This window comes from Dermacentor andersoni, chromosome 8 (assembly GCF_023375885.2).
Source record: "Dermacentor andersoni chromosome 8, qqDerAnde1_hic_scaffold, whole genome shotgun sequence".
NCBI classification, from domain to species: Eukaryota; Metazoa; Arthropoda; class Arachnida; order Ixodida; family Ixodidae; genus Dermacentor; species Dermacentor andersoni.
This window is the reverse complement of record NC_092821.1, coordinates 71,840,654-71,856,361: the sequence shown is the minus strand read 5'-3', so window position 1 is coordinate 71,856,361 and position 15,708 is coordinate 71,840,654. Positions and strand designations below refer to the sequence as shown.

The window sequence follows — 15,708 nt, the reverse complement described above, 5'->3', positions numbered from 1 at the left end:
CAGTGGAAGGGCAATCGAACACGAAATACAGGAAATGCTGAAACAAGGCATCACCGAACTTCGCACTCACCAAAGAAGTCGCCGGTGGTAGTAAAGAAGAAAGACGGCAGCATGCGTCTGTGCATTGATTTCAAGCAACTAAATCGAGTGCTCATTCCGGAGCATGAACCCATTCCACAGGTTGACGTGATGTTCTTCAAGAGCTAGAAAAGAGTCGCTACTTTTGCATGTTTAATTTCGCAAAATGACATTGGCAGGTACCAATGCAACCAGAGAGGAAGCAGACGACCGCCTTCCAGTCAGCATCGGGCCTGTGCCTGTTCCGATTCATGCCATTCGGCATCAAGACCGCGCGAGCTGTCTTCACAAGGCTGATGAGGAAGGTAGTGCACGACATCCCAAATATTTACCGCTATCTAGAGGACGTGCTAATTGCTACAGAAACACGGGAGCAACATGTTCACACTCTCGGACGTTCTTTCCAACAAGTGAAGAACGCTGGCCTGATCATCAAACCCTCTAAAAGTGAAGTTGGGTTCACTTAGGTCGAGCTTATAGGATATGTTGTAGGCCATGGTGCCTTACGTCCACAGACGGAGACACTTGAGAAAATAGAAGCCGCCATGAGGCCGACCATTAAAAAGGAGGTCCTCTCATTTCTTGGCCTTACCAGTTATTACCGAGACTTTGTGCCAAATTATCCCGAAGTGTCAGCAACCTTCCCAGAACTGACTCGTAAACTGGCATCAGAGACGCGCATCAGGAAGCCTTTGATAAACTTCGGAACTTGCTTTCTGTGCAGCCGACTCTCCGGTCCCGAGATTTAGAGCAGCCATTTGTAATACGTACAGACGCCTCATCAACAAGCCTCGGCGCAGTCCTGCTGCAACGTCACGAAGGGGTCTTACACTCGGTTACACATGCAATCCGGAAGCTACTACCCAGAGAGACACGCTACTCCACCATAGAACGGGAAGGCCTCGGCCTTGTATGGGCCATTCGAAAGTTCCACGTGTTCCTCTACGGGAAGCGTTTTGTATTGGAAACTGACCATGAACCACTTTCATACGTTAATTCCGCAAATCATGTCAACAACAGAGTGCTCCGCTGGAGTTTGCTCGTAATGGAGTATGACTTCACTGTAAAGTATATCAAAGGCAGTGATAACATTGGCGCCGACTACCTCAGTGGAGTCTCGTGGATCTCAAATACGATACCCACTATTGTTTCTCTATATGCTGATGTTAACGCTTCTGTGTATCGTGTGTGTGTGCTTCCGAAATGCGTGAACAGTGCGAAAGGCTGACCTTTCACATGTGTGCGACAAGTGCCAGTGAAACCATTGCTCTTTCTGCAAGCGCTCTCCTCAGAGGAAAGTTGTCTAAAGAGAAGCAACTTTCCTGGGTGAGGGGTAGTGTGGTTAAGCACAACGACGACGACGACGACGACAGTGACGACCAGGGCGTGGCGTCGCGGATAAAAGAGAGCACGGGGTGGCCGCGGCAGAGAAAGAAAAGAAAAAGGAGGAGGTGGCAGGCTCCAGTGCAGCGGAGGCAGGGAAAAGAAGACTGGTTCGACACGGCGTTCGAGCAGCCGGATTTCTAGAGGGCTACCCGGGTGAACCGCTGGGCAGCCTCCCGACCGTTCACGCTCCTGCGGATATCGGTGTCCAATGAGGCTACCACCTGCCCGCGACATTTCCCGGCCAGTAGTGTTCCTGTTCTACTTGATCTATTGCCATTCCTGAACGTTCGGGCCGCCACCACCGCTCACCCAGCACTTTGGCAAGTCGACGCGCTACGTCCTGCTGAGCGACCAAATCGTGCCGCCATGGGCGCGACCAGCTGAAGACGACGAGGACTTGAGCGCGAGCAAGGACTTGTAGCGTAGGTACAACCAGAATATGTAAGATGTATTTGAGTAAATTTGTGACGTGGACATCATTCTGTTCGTAGAGTGTATGATATAGTACTTAGTAATAGTATATGTTATTTACCAACCTAAACGTCCACGGCTCCATCCTTCACCGCACCACACATCAACAAACGTGACAGTCCGCTATCTCTTCACTGCAGTAACACTCGACCATTCTTTGTCAGAGGTATTAGGTTTTCAATTACTTTTGCTTTTCTGGCTGTCTTTTAGCTACAGAGATTTTGCAAAGTTATACGCGATGGCAGCAATTATGAATGCAGACGCATTTTTTTTTTTTTTGCGTAGCCTCTTACGTGAAAATGAGGCAGGGACGTTTGTGTTTCTGGCTGCTTGGTAACATGACATGTAAATCGTTCTAGCGTTCGTGCTCCTCCTAAAATAATCCGAATCGGCTGACTTTTCTGGCATTTTTTATGCGTTCATGCGTTTTTATGCGTTTTTATCCGTAAATGTTCTTTGCATGTTGTTTTTATCCTGTGTAGCTTCACCCCCTGCCTACGCATCCGACTTTCCTTGACCCAGTCATTCTGTGGCACCCCTCCCAAACAAAATTGTGAAAGAGAGGTGGCTGCAAATCTTCTAAATGCGTCTTGGTCAACGCGTACACGCTAATAGCTTCTTCGTCTAGCTGCTTTTGGAATTTCCAGCCATTTCTCGGGATTGAGACCACCCGGAATGTTTATGTAACAAATTTTACCGTCTCTAGATTATTTTTTAATCTTTTCTTTACTCTTTGTAGTAGAATTCTGTTCTTTGCAGGTGTGTCACTACATTCAATACTTAATCATCGTTCCTATTGCCTTGGCCCACCTAAAAGGCTACTGCCCGTGTCGCGAATCGACGTGCAACCGGTATTCCTACACTATTGCTAAAATGTATACCGACACGCTCAAGCGTTTACCGCCTTCGCGGCCTACTCGCTGCACTTCCCAGTTAATGTCAGTGACCCTAAAGTTCATCTCCTTAGCTAGCGTTCAAATTTCTCCGTTTACTGCGAGCACCGCCCTTTCAATTGTACACTTCTGCCTTTCAACCTCTGGCACCGTGCACACGGGAATTTCAAGCTTAGAACAATAGAAAGCTGAGCTAGATGGTCAGGATTCATAATGCAAAGAAGGGGCAAGGCGTGCAGACATGGACATAAGAGAAGTGGAAAACATTGCGTTCGTGTTGTCCACTTCTCTTGGGTCCGTGTCTGCACGCCTTACCCTTTGCTTGCATTCTGGAATTTGAACTTCCTTTGAAACATTTCGAACGTCGGTAACCCCTTTGGCTATCTGCTTCGCGATTCCTCAGTGAATTATGGAGTGAGGACGCCTCTACAAAGCTTCGCTTATGTGACAAGCATGTTTATTCTCGCCCTCTCTGTCACCGTCTTTGCAGCACGTCAGTCACTCCGCCCATCATCACCACTAGGTGTCTCTCCTCCATTTTCGCTATGGCTTCGCTAATCGGTTTCCCCGAAAGCCCGATAATCTGCACTCGCACGCCTGCACCTCCTACCCTCTCCGTAATCACCGGTTCTACTTTACGCATGTTTGAATCACCAACAAAGACAACTCGACGCTCTCCTTCCTCCTCGCTGGCTGCAGAAAGTTGCACCTGCACCTAATTTCTCGTTTATTTCTCGAATAAATTAGGGCGTTCTTGCACAATGATGTAAAAGTGCTTTAGTAGGCGCAATGAGCAACTGAATTTTTAAAAAAGTTATTTTCTCAGTATGTGACCCTGAGGGTTAAAAGTACGCTAGGCGTAAAAAAAATGAGTATGAAATATTCGAGCTTCATGTTTTACAAGGAAGGAGCGATATGCTCATCTGTCAATTACTGTAATGATGCAAATATAGGAATCAAATCGATTTTGTTAGGCACGAGACTTTTGGCACGTACTGGTGAAGAATAAAAGTTTACGCATGCCATCTTCAAAGCAAACCTCATAGAAGGTAAAACTCTGAAGCGCTTCCTATGTGTGCTTTACAGGAATGCGATTACCAGTTCAGCCCTTTTATTTTTCGTTTATGCAACACTCTGTTCAATGGGCGTGGCACTGACGATATGGTTTCGAGGTTGCGATCCAGTGTTACTGGGCGCGGTTGATCGCATTGACCAAGTGAGTATTTTACGCATTTTCTTCGAAAATATTTGTCATTCCAATGCGCGATACGGCGCCGGGCCAGTTTGTCAACTGCATAAGCGTCCGTACTAACCGTTTGTCAATGAATAATTATCCTTGTGTTGAGGCGGCAAGGCGCCTCCAGGTGTGGCAATATATCAACACAAGGCACTCACACCGGCATGCATTCACGTAAATGACAATTTGGCTTATATTCAGTAAATATCAAACAACCTTGTTTTAAACAGTTCCACATGACGCGCGCGAACAAAAATTCCATGGCCGCAACGCGTACTTGGCTTGCCTCATATCTTCGAGCCAGCATACTTTCGCGGTTCGCACCACGTTTCGTTGCGTAGCAAAGGCGCTCCTGTTCCGCGCGAAGCTTATCTTCGGCCAGGGTGTCTTCAACGCTGAGTGCACGCTTTGGAGCTATTTTGCTGGCGCGTGTATACGCGCTCATTATGCATACGTGGTCAGCATGCTGTTGTGAAGCCAGCTCGAAGCGCCCTCTTCAGTATATGACGATTGCAACGCTTACATATCACAGCCCAGCACGCGACCTCCACAGCCCAGCGCGAGCATTTCTGTCGCATAGCAAAGCAAGAACAGCACGTGCGATAGGCATAAACTGCGAACGCTGCCGCGGCGGCGCCGGCCGGCATGCGCGGAGGCGAGCGCCATCTCGAGGTGTTGCAAGAAACCCAGCGGCGCTTGCGACCAAGACCATAACAGCAGCAGCAGTGCCCCGAAACTCGGGAGAAGAAGCAAAAAATGATTCGCTTTAAAGAAATGATACCTTTTGAAGTGTCCGCGGAAATCCAAATGAACAGCATTTACACTTAGCACTTCTTTCTGTACTGAACTCGTGATCTCCGGAACTTGTTTAGCAGTCGACAAGCGAGGGCATTGAAGCGCGAAGGTAATTTTTGTTTTCCACTGGAGGGCTCGTCCGTAAGTACGCCTCCGCAGATTGATAAACGAAGTATGCCTAGGCTTGAATTAGTGCTTTGGAAAAGGTGTCACTGAAGAATGTTAGCCTTTGACCTTCTCCTGTTTTGTTAATAAACAAATAAAGAAAAAAAATGTGCAGCGTCGTGGGCGTAGATTTTCCTCGACTGTGAGCGATGGCGCGGTAGCTGCTTGCGCCATGGAAAGCAGTTTTTCCCTTTTGTGATTGACTTTGTGCTCACAACCTCCAAAGATGGGTTGCAAGAAATAATTAAATGAATAAAAGCACACGAGGAGCTTACATGTGGAGTTCGTACCTATGATTTCAACGCCGGCAGTGTTGGTGGACGGAAGACATTGCCCTTGTACAACTTAATCAGAAGCAGCGGTCACATCAGCTCCCCCAAGCCATCCCTCTAATATTGGGAACTCCAATAGCGCTAGAAAGACAGCAACAGACAATGAAATGACAGCATGCGGCGCTAATTTGTAACAGTTGAAAGTTAGTGCCGTGTGTTGCCATTTCTATGCCTGCCCCTTTCTTTTTAGCGCGATTGAGCTTCCTCGTATGACAAACCAAGTAGTACGAATAAACGCCTGCCTCTAATAACAGCGCGCATAGCGGGGGACGACCATACAAGAGCGATGTGCAGCTCCTTTGCCTATGCTCATCATTCGCTTTACATGCTGATATTGTTTGAATTTCAATACAATCCTTATTTAAGACAGCCGCTGTCAAGGATCCTGTGACTAAACACATCATACCTGCCTGACGTAAGCCCTGGCCTCTATCGACAATATTGCGATACAAATCGAGAAACTCTCAAGGTGACATACAACAGCAGTGGTAATAGTGTAGCTATGTGTCAGAAATCAACACGTTCTTACTAAGAGTACGCAGATACACAGGAAGAGACTGTGGTAACAAGTGTGAAAGTAATAAATAATAAACAAGTAAATATGTACAATAAATAAACAGATAACTATGAATGACCTACTATACCGAATGTCTTTTCTATTGGCGGCGAGGAGTTACGGAGTCGCCATCTGTCGGAAGCGCCTCCCTTGCGTAGTATGAGGGATCAGGCGGCGCGCTCCTCATAGGTTTTGCTTACGGCGCTCAATAAGAACACCACGCGTCAGTCCTCCTGGACATTTATGTAGGTACTCTCAAAAGGAGGGAAGTTTTTGACTGTCGATCTAATAACCTTGGGCAAACTGAAAGAACAGAATCGTTTGCAGACGCTATCTCTTTACCGAATACGTACAGTGAACGCCACTGAGCGCCGTCGCCGCGATGGAGTCTCCCAAAATGGCTTCTTGCTAGAAAGGTAGCCAAACACTGAGAGCAAACTATGTGATACGTATTCCTATAGTGGGGTGTCTGTATAACCAAATGTGGCATAACAGAATGAAGCCTCATTCCAGCGATCGCACGGGTTCGCAGCGACCGAGTGCGCGTCTGCATGCATGTCCGCGCACAATGTTTTGCTTTCGATGTGAGCGCGTTTTCGCACAATGCCGGGAGCTTTAGGCCGCAGCATATGGACATTTGACATTACACTCGAGCAACCATTGTTGCATGGACGCTATCAGAACTGTTCAAAAATAATTCCGTTATACAGGCTTCGACGCCTACGGTGACTGTAGGCGTCTTTTTGACTTCTAAATTCTTGGACACTTCAATATTATTTCTCAAGTTTCGTCGCACTGTATGTTTATCGGTCTTCTCATCGTGCGATTTCCCACTGCTTCTTTTTCGTAATCCAGTGCATTAATTCGTAACACAAACATGACCATATGCGGTACCTTTTTTTAATGTGCGTCCTACCGCTTCCTTTCCGTTCCAGTGAACTTGCCAGTATCTAGCATCAACAAGTTCATAGACCAAACCGTCATGGCATTAGCCGGGCAGCGGGCGCGGGCGAGCGTCTCAGTGCGCGTTTTCTGCTACTCACCCAACATCGCGCAGTGCCGGCGCCGTAGCACAAATGTTCCTTGCGTCTGTGCTTGCTGCATACCAGAGTTGTAGCCGATGGCTGTCTGCCGGTTCTAAGTTTCGCCAGCCAAGCTTCACGCAGCTCTTCGAATTGCGGCTACGTGTGAATAAGGCTGACACCAGGCTCCGTTGCGTACGTCCGGCACTGCGGCACCGAGCAGTAGCCTACCATGCTGCACGCCTACAAAGGCAGCCACTACCTACTATAGTACTTCCAAATGTTGTCAAGCAGACACCCACGGCGGTAAAGCCTCACCACTTAATCAGAACCGCGGGGCAGGTGGGACATCAAAGTTTCGTTTTCAGCTTGCTTCGGTGCTTCCGAAGCAGCCGACGCGGCCGCTGTGTCCACGTTATCCATCATGCCACGTCACGCCGACGGTGGCGCTAGCATTTCCAGTGGTGGAGCTCGCCCCCAATGCTGAAGTCCTCGCACGATGTCCCGTCCTTGGGCAGTTTTTTCACAATAATACATGTGCTAACCAGCCCAGGTGAACACAATCTTGAACCCAATATTGGGTTACCGCAGTACAAAGGCCTTGCTCTCTCAGAAATCTCCAGTTATCTCTGTCGGACGCTATTGATTCATTAGGTTTACCGCCTAAAAGCAGCGCATGGCTAGAGAGCGCGAGAGAGAGAGAGAGAGAGAGAGAGAGAGAGAGAGGCGAAGTGGTGAATCCCGGGTAAAATTTGAGCACCTGGGGTTTTTCGTCGGGCACCAACATCTGGTCGTGCAAGCTTCCTTTGAGCAGCCTCCATCCGAATGCGGTCTATTTCTAGAAATTATATCTGTGGTGGTTGACTGTAGTTCACACAGCAAAGAAAGTTAAAAATTGTGAACTTTTTTCATGCTTATTGGAAACGTTTGCCGTAGTGTTCACACGTATAGCGTAATAAACAAATGCAGTTAACCATTCAAAGCAGAGCTGTTGCTGCGTTTATTCATCAAGGTAATGCAAATGATGACGGAAACTGAAGGTAACCTTGCGGAAGCACGCATTTGCGGGCGCCATCTTGACGTTACTTCAAGTAATCAATTATAGACAAAAATATTGTTGTTTAATTTCCGTGCCTGCCTTCGAGTTCTGCAATACTGTGTTTACTAATAGACTACTATTTACCACGATACATTTATTGGTGTTAAACAATATCCATTAGACAAGTTTAAAGAAAACATATTGATATTTTTAATGTTCAAAGCAAATATCTTCATACTCGCCGTGACGACCACAAATGAAGCTAAGCTTGTTAAAACACACAGCTGCGCTCTGTTGAAGTGAATTCAAGAATTAATGTTTTGACGTCGAAAAACGCTTCGTTCTTTCATTTCTCGCGCCTGTTTTCAGATTTTGCCGTACTACATTACCACTCATCTTGTGCAAGTTCCTGGATTTGTTGGTATTTTTCTCGCGGGTGTCGTCTGTGCTGCAACCAGGTAATACTGAACATTTTTCATGCGCTGATATTGCGTTCACACTAAGGTCCGAGCTAAAAATGAGACAAAGATATGCATCGTTGCAGATAGAAATACTAGCGCACAGAAACAGCTGTGCTATGGACAATATGATTGCTAACGTTTTTCTTAGATAATCAGCGATATCACCTTCCTTACCACGATACACAGTGTGCTGCTTAGAAAGCTAATTTGTCTGCAAAATCCCAACCCACATGAGCTTCTGAAGCTTCACTCAGAGAGCTTTTCTGGGGCATGAATTTCAATGATGCCAAAATTGACAGCTCCATAAATGTCGTCCTAAGGCTTGTTTGAAACGTTCTGTGAAATCTAAGTCACAGCGAATGACTCACATCATTGCCCGTAATGCTTGAAAGTTGCTCACTCACTGACGGTACATGAGGTTTATACATTTAAAAGAAAAGAAGAAAAATTAAATATGCATATCGTTAACACTACAGAAAGTAGAATTAGACGGTGAAGTTTAGCGCTTATTGTAACACTCGACACACGATGCTGCAACTTCCAAACAGAATGTAACTTAATCTTAGGGACATTAAACAGAAAAATCTAGTGAGTAGTATTAGTAATCAAAGCTTCTACAATACCAAAAATGCCACTCTTACTGTGGAAGCAGTCTTCATAAGCCAGAAATGACGTAAAAGACGAATGGCAAGTGGCGCCGCCACCTTAAACTTCCCGCACCAGCTTGGGCCCAGTGAATATTCTATGAATAACGATGGACGACTTTGTACTCTAAAGGAGACGAATACTGAGCTTAGCAAGTTTAGAGTATTTATATTGCATCACCACTGCCTCAATACGCGAAGATACTTTGCATTCCGTGACGTGACGCTGACGTAATAGGGCTAGAGTTCGGGAGTGAAAGAGAGAAAGAGAGTGAGCAATAAATGTTATCTAAAGAGCAGTCAACGATGGTCGTTTCCAGGTGGACGAAAGTTCTGCTTTCATTTTCTTAATCATTAATCAAGATTTTCGAGCAAACTTTACAAATAATAGAGTTCCGGTAGAATGCTTTATCAGCCTGAAATGTTTTAGTACTTCTATTTATTGTCGCTTTAAAAAACGTTTTAAGAGGAAGCTTTAGCTGGGGCCCAACTCCGACGCGGCCTATTCCAATACATGTAAAACGCAAAAAACCTTTTCCTGCGAACACCTGGACCAATTTTAATGAAATTTGTTGCATTTGAGAGAAAACGTCAAGTTCTAGTCACTGTCGCAAGCGGATTTCCGATTTAGGGACTGAATTGTGCTACGAAAATTTTCAAAAAATTCGAAAGTTTGAAAGAATAGACGCACGAAGTTCAAAAATAATAGCTTTGCATCAAAAACAGATGTCGTGGTTCTGTAAACGGCAGCCTTTAGATAATTAGAAGCGGACAAATTCGACATCTCATATTATGTCTTACCTGAACTTGTTACATTGTGTACGAGGGTTCTGCAAAAGCTGCATTTCCATGTAACGAACTTTTTTTTAGATTCATCTGTAACATATCAATTTTGTCTGCTTTAGATGTGCTATTATACGCAATTCACAAAATTGTGGTATTATTTTGAATTGCTGAGTTACAGAGTTGTAAACACGATAGTTTCGCTTTCTTAAAATCTTTCCAATTTTTAATAAAAAGAAGTTGACCTAGTCACTAGAGTTTCAGTTTATGTTTTAAATGCAACAAACCCCACCAAATTTGGTGCCGTGGTTGCTGAGAAAAACGAATTCTACTTTACAGGTATTTAAATGGGAGCACACGAGCTAAAGCTTCCTCTTAAAATGCATGCGAAGTGCCGTCGCATACGGCCACATATTTTTTTTAAAAATCGACTGTTCTATGATTTACCCTTGCCCCTTCTTGCTATCACTATCGTTATAAACATTGCAGTTTTTTTGACCGCAGCAATGAACCCTCATGTTGTTAATATTTCTTCTAATCATAGCTTGGCTATTTCTTTCTGACTGTCAAGCGGCAGCAGGCGCTAGAGCCCGGAACTGTGGCAAAACTGCATTGCGGTTTAGAAGTAATGGCATAGTATCTTTATTCCCCCTTTCTATGTGCAAGTAAAATTTCATAGATTGATAGAACTTCGCAAAGGAAAGGCATTGTTGAGTTACATTTGAGTGCTTACGATTGTGGACAATTTAGCTCGATGCATTGGTCTCTGACGTTGAAACAGCTATGTTCGAGATCTCGACCATTTGCGGCCATTAATCGAACATTCCCTGTCAAAAATCAAACCACTAACGAGGCGAAAGTCCTGCTGTGTTTTTTTAAGCTAGAAGATCGTCTATGTCATAGCATAGACTACTGACATATTTCAGCATTCACATATAACATATAAATTTGTAACGCAAAGTAGCGCAATAAAACACAATCAGAATGGAGAGTGACTATATCGAAATATTTATGAAAAAATTTTTTGAAATAATTGTTGTTTCTTTGTAGTGCCTTTGCACCTTGATAGTACTAGCCAAACAACTCAATGGATCTTGAAAGTCATTCCAATTATTCACTCACGAGTGTACTTGGAGGTAAAGAACTAAGCGAACCTGTGAACTTTATGTGAGACTTGGACCACATTAAGTCGGCAGCAGGTGGAATGAAGCGCCTGGCATATATCTGCAACGGTATGGAATCACATGCTTATAAGTGCTGTGTGTTCCGATTTTCAAAGACACAAGAGAGCGTGCCTGCGTCTCTAGCCTCTCGCCATCGCGGCTAGAAAACCTCTAGCCATTCCGACTACAATGCAAAACACACTTTCTGATAAAAAAGGAATTATGAAAGTGTCTCACTTTTCGCTACTTCTTCCTGTTCGGCTTTCTGTACAAAACATCCGCAGTAGAACATCTGCAATCCTGTCCTCCTTAGTGTATTAGCGACTGACCAAACGTTCACTACTTAACCTAATGAGCACGTTAGTTACCCAAGACAGATACCAATGTTCTTTTTTCTTCCTTGTTTTTCAGTACGACATCATCCACGATTAATTCGCAAGCAGCTATTCTCTACGTGGATGTGATTGCACCTCGGTGGAAGGATTCCACAAGTCACGTACTCTTGATTACACGCTGCACGGGTGACAGTGATCTTCACATTGACGACGAAACCTTTTGTCACGCTAACAGCTTCTGTTAAAGAAATGATTTTTTTTAAAGACATGTAGGAAATCACTGCGACATCATTGTTTTATATTCTTTATTGTGAAGCCAGCAGCTAAGTCTGAAGCTGCGCGTCATTTTTAACCAGTGTGTGTATTGCGCCGGTGAGTATTTTTATGCGGAAATCAGTTTAGACTACACTTTAGCCTATATTTGGCGTAGAAATCGAGAATGCCGAAAAACTACCGTACCTTATTGTGCTACAAAATGGATGACGCTGCTTTCCCACATTTTGAACCTTTTAGCGGCACTGGCACTTCTTTAACGTCAATGAGTTGGTATACTTCTTGCACCGTATATAATATGAGAAGCTTAAATATATTATTTACAAAAATATTGGTGTAAGCATAATAAATATTTATTTTTATTTTTTTCAGCACTGGGTTTAGGCATAACCATGACAGTGTACAGTATGCTATGCGCATATATGGGATCATTGAGTAGGGTGAGTATGTCTCGTGAGAATATACGTCTTCTATGATCATTATGCACTGAGTGCCTTGCTCTGATCAGCTTAAATTTATTCTTGGAATCAAAGTGGCGTGGTAAGTTCCCGAAAAACATGTACTGCTAGGAGCCATTACACACGCCCATCATCATGTGGCATAATCATTAACAAGTGAATCGTATTATATTGAGAATAATGGTCGCCAAAATTCACAAAAAAATTTCGGGCGCTTCATTAGCCGAAACCGCGACGTGATATCTTGTGGCACGCCGTGATTTTGATCAGCTAGGGTACTTGAACGGGCACCCAATGCACCGCATGAATGCTTTTGTCATGAGGGCTACACTTTGTCAGCAAGGTGTTTGCGTCAGCGATGACTGCTTTTATGTTTGGAGCTTAGAAGTTGAGGTTTAACGCCATTGGAAGATGCGAATACTCGAACCAACGCAAAAGTTCAGTTTTGTCTGGATAGACAGATGAGTTCCAAACGAGCATCTACGTTTAATTCTGATGAAATTTTTCATTTTACGAACGACTGAGCAGCAGACAAAACTGATGAAAATTTTCGAGAAAATGATTATTTTCAATGAAAAAATAGAGACAACCTCTTTAATCCTGGAGCACACTTTCTTCAGAACAAGCGAAAACCTTATACCGCTGCCGAAGGAAAAACAAGTGACTATAGTTCAAGACTCCATTTCGAAAAGATTGCGTTTGAGTAGCACTACACCAACCTTAATGTCACAGTTAGCTAGCAGGTTGAGCCAAAGGTAATAAAAACTCGAGAAGAAACAGAAGACCAACTGAAAAACAAAGGTATCACTATTTATTAGAAGGCCACAGGCTTGTAGAATCATTATTTCCGATCCCGAACTTAACGATTGCTTCAAAACAGCGTTTTATATAAAAAGCCTTCTCAGAAAAAAATGATGCCTCACAAGCGCAATTATGATTTTGACTGTCTTGCGAGGACCATTTAAATGTGCTTGTTTCTTCTCAACAGGTATTCCTGATGATGTACACATGCCTAACTTCGCCTTATGTAGGATTATGTCTACTGGCCGTGCTATTTCCTTTTGTGCACTCCAAAGTAAGTAGCTGTTACAGGGACATAACAAGTTGAGACCCTTATCTAAGCCTAGAATTATTTACGTTATTTGCGATACTGGAAGTTTAAACCAGGAGCTGCATATGGAAGTCATTAAACGTATTGGGTAACACCTGCTATACGTAGTGTAATGTAGGCGCCTCAATAAAAAATAAAAGAAAGCGTGACATAATATTGGAGACGTACAGGCTGTCCGAGCTACGACGCGTCGCGTTTTATATAAAAAAGAAGCGGGCAATCTTACGTAAAGATGACGAAGATGAAATTGTTTACAGTCCAGTAGAGCAGTGGCCACTAACTTTTTGTCGATTCCATTCGATTTAATAAATTCTGTCAATTAGCAAATTTTTCAATTACTACTATTACTTTTGTTAAGCTGAGAAGAATATGTGACAAAGTTAAATAACTGTCGGAAAAATATAGCAGCCAGTAAAATTGCGGTATTGGGGTGATGCTCATCGGAATATTGTATATTTATATTGGTTACTGGTACTATACACCATTACCTTCAGACTAAAAGGTGAATTTCTGACGTCATTGCTATTCAACACAACCTAGATACATAGTCCAGTTGAGAAAATACATAGGCTATATAATGCTGAAATGCACATATAAAGCCTATTCAAAATCCTGAATATTGTTATCGACAACTGAGTTGGGGCCCTGTAACGTAAAACTATTCCAATATGTTTCTATTCCAACCTCCTGACGTCAAATTTGCGTAACGACCAACGTAGGCACCGGGCGGTCACCCGCAGGGTTGTCTGAACAGACCAATCAAACTCTCTCCTCATTCATAGGAGGTCACTTTTGTTTGCTTGAAAAACGAATAACATTGCCTACACTGAGCGGCTTGTCATATCTAATTGGCTGACAAGAGGCGAGGAGAACGCTCAAGTGACGAGGGATTCAATGGGGCCGAGCCACTGCACTGAAAGTTGATAGCCGGATGAATAGGGTGGTGCCGGCGTCTACGATTGGTCGGGTTTCCCTTTCTTAGCTTGCGGTGGCTGGTCGAAAATCGCGGCGGCATGCAACGGAAGCTCAAGAACGACGCTAAAACGGACCCTCAGCAAAGAAGAGTTGGCAGAATGAGGGGGTAAACGTGCCGAAAGTGCTCGAAAACGTTAGACGACCACGCAAGAAGTTTTATTATACGCAAATACACCCATGCTCTCCGGCAGGTGCGAGTAGCCAGCGTCTGAGAGATCGGCGGCAGCCATCTTTTATTCCTTTCGGAACGGGGCAGCCTGCGGCTATTCCGAAGAAAATTCAGTTTTGTTCGGCATATTAATGCATCTTTATCGCGTACACGTCACTTCGACGCGGTGAGTTCTTGCGGTTTTGTGACGTCGCGTGACAGGCAGTTCAAGTGGGTGTAGCCCGAAAACTTTTTACCAATAGCCGAGGGCTAATGGCCAAAAGGGGTAGAATCACAAATAAATGTTTTTCTTGTTTCTGTCAAATCATGCATAATCAGTGTGTACACATCATATCAGATGGGGAGGTATCGCGGCTTTCGTGACATCGCGTGACAGACAGGTGAAGTGGGGGTGGTCGAAAAAAGTTTTTGACCAATCGTGGAGGGCTGATAGCAGAATTGGAATAGAAAAGTTTGGAATAGTTTTACGTTATAGCGCCCTTGAGTTGTGCATTCCACATTTTTATTAGATTTGAAAAATTGAGTAAGGAAAGCGACTCTTATGTGCGAAATAAGATTCAGGGGTTCTACTTAACTTTTTCGCACATTTGTTCTTGCTGCATCTAGAATATACTCGTGTTTATTTTTACACCTGAGCGTTTAATTTGTTCGCTTCTGTTTGTATGAGCTGATTTACTGTGCGGTGCAATAAACTACTGTTTTGCATTTAGATGTTATGTTTACCAACATGAATTTGTCGCATTTGATCCGGCGCATGCGCCCTGACAGGTTTCGTTCGGCTTTTTTAGGGAAGGTGGCGGCATGGAATTCTCACACACCAAAGTACTTAGAGGTCTATCAATATATTCGACTCACCAATTATGCTGCCTTTTTTATTTTCAGGGTGCAGGCGTAGCCACAATTGTCACGGTTGTCTTCCAGTTATGGCACATCGCAAACTCGATACAGAGAGGCAGAACACCGCCCAGGATGCCAGTTTCCTTGGATTACTGCCCTGCAAATGTTACATTCCATACTTCAACGTCGAAGACATTCAACATAAGCAGGTCCTTCGAGGCTCCAAGGTAATGGCGTAATTATTTGATTTTGCTTCCCTGCTTCCGAGGCAAAATTTTTGGTGTAGCATCTTCGTCATTTGAAAGTGAGTGCTGACATGGAAAATTATACATGTTGTTCTTCTAGGACAAAGTATCACCGTACACGCTCATTGATAAGTGGGAACGTTTGGAAACAACTGAAAGTTCATGATAGCGTTCGTTTAGAAAAAGCCCAATTTTAAGCAAATTGGAATGCACACGAGAAAAAAAAATAATGCTTATCCCTACATTTCCAGATGACAGGAAACGTGTATGGCGTACTGCA

At 44.0% G+C, this 15,708-nt stretch overlaps 1 protein-coding gene across 1 annotated transcript in view; it reads left to right on the top strand.

Annotated features, from left to right (window-relative positions):
- The first annotated feature begins 3,933 nt into the window (after positions 1 to 3,933).
- LOC129386823 (sodium-coupled monocarboxylate transporter 2-like) overlaps positions 3,934 to 15,708 on the top strand; it is a 28,171-nt gene continuing 16,396 nt past the window's right edge. Inside the window, exons 1-6 of the mRNA XM_055075073.1 lie at positions 3,934 to 4,044; positions 8,344 to 8,432; positions 11,437 to 11,546; positions 12,006 to 12,073; positions 13,080 to 13,166; positions 15,229 to 15,410. Of these exons, the coding sequence (XP_054931048.1) occupies positions 3,970 to 4,044; positions 8,344 to 8,432; positions 11,437 to 11,546; positions 12,006 to 12,073; positions 13,080 to 13,166; positions 15,229 to 15,410 (611 nt within the window). The 5' untranslated portion in view covers positions 3,934 to 3,969. The remainder of the gene's footprint in view (positions 4,045 to 8,343; positions 8,433 to 11,436; positions 11,547 to 12,005; positions 12,074 to 13,079; positions 13,167 to 15,228; positions 15,411 to 15,708) is intronic.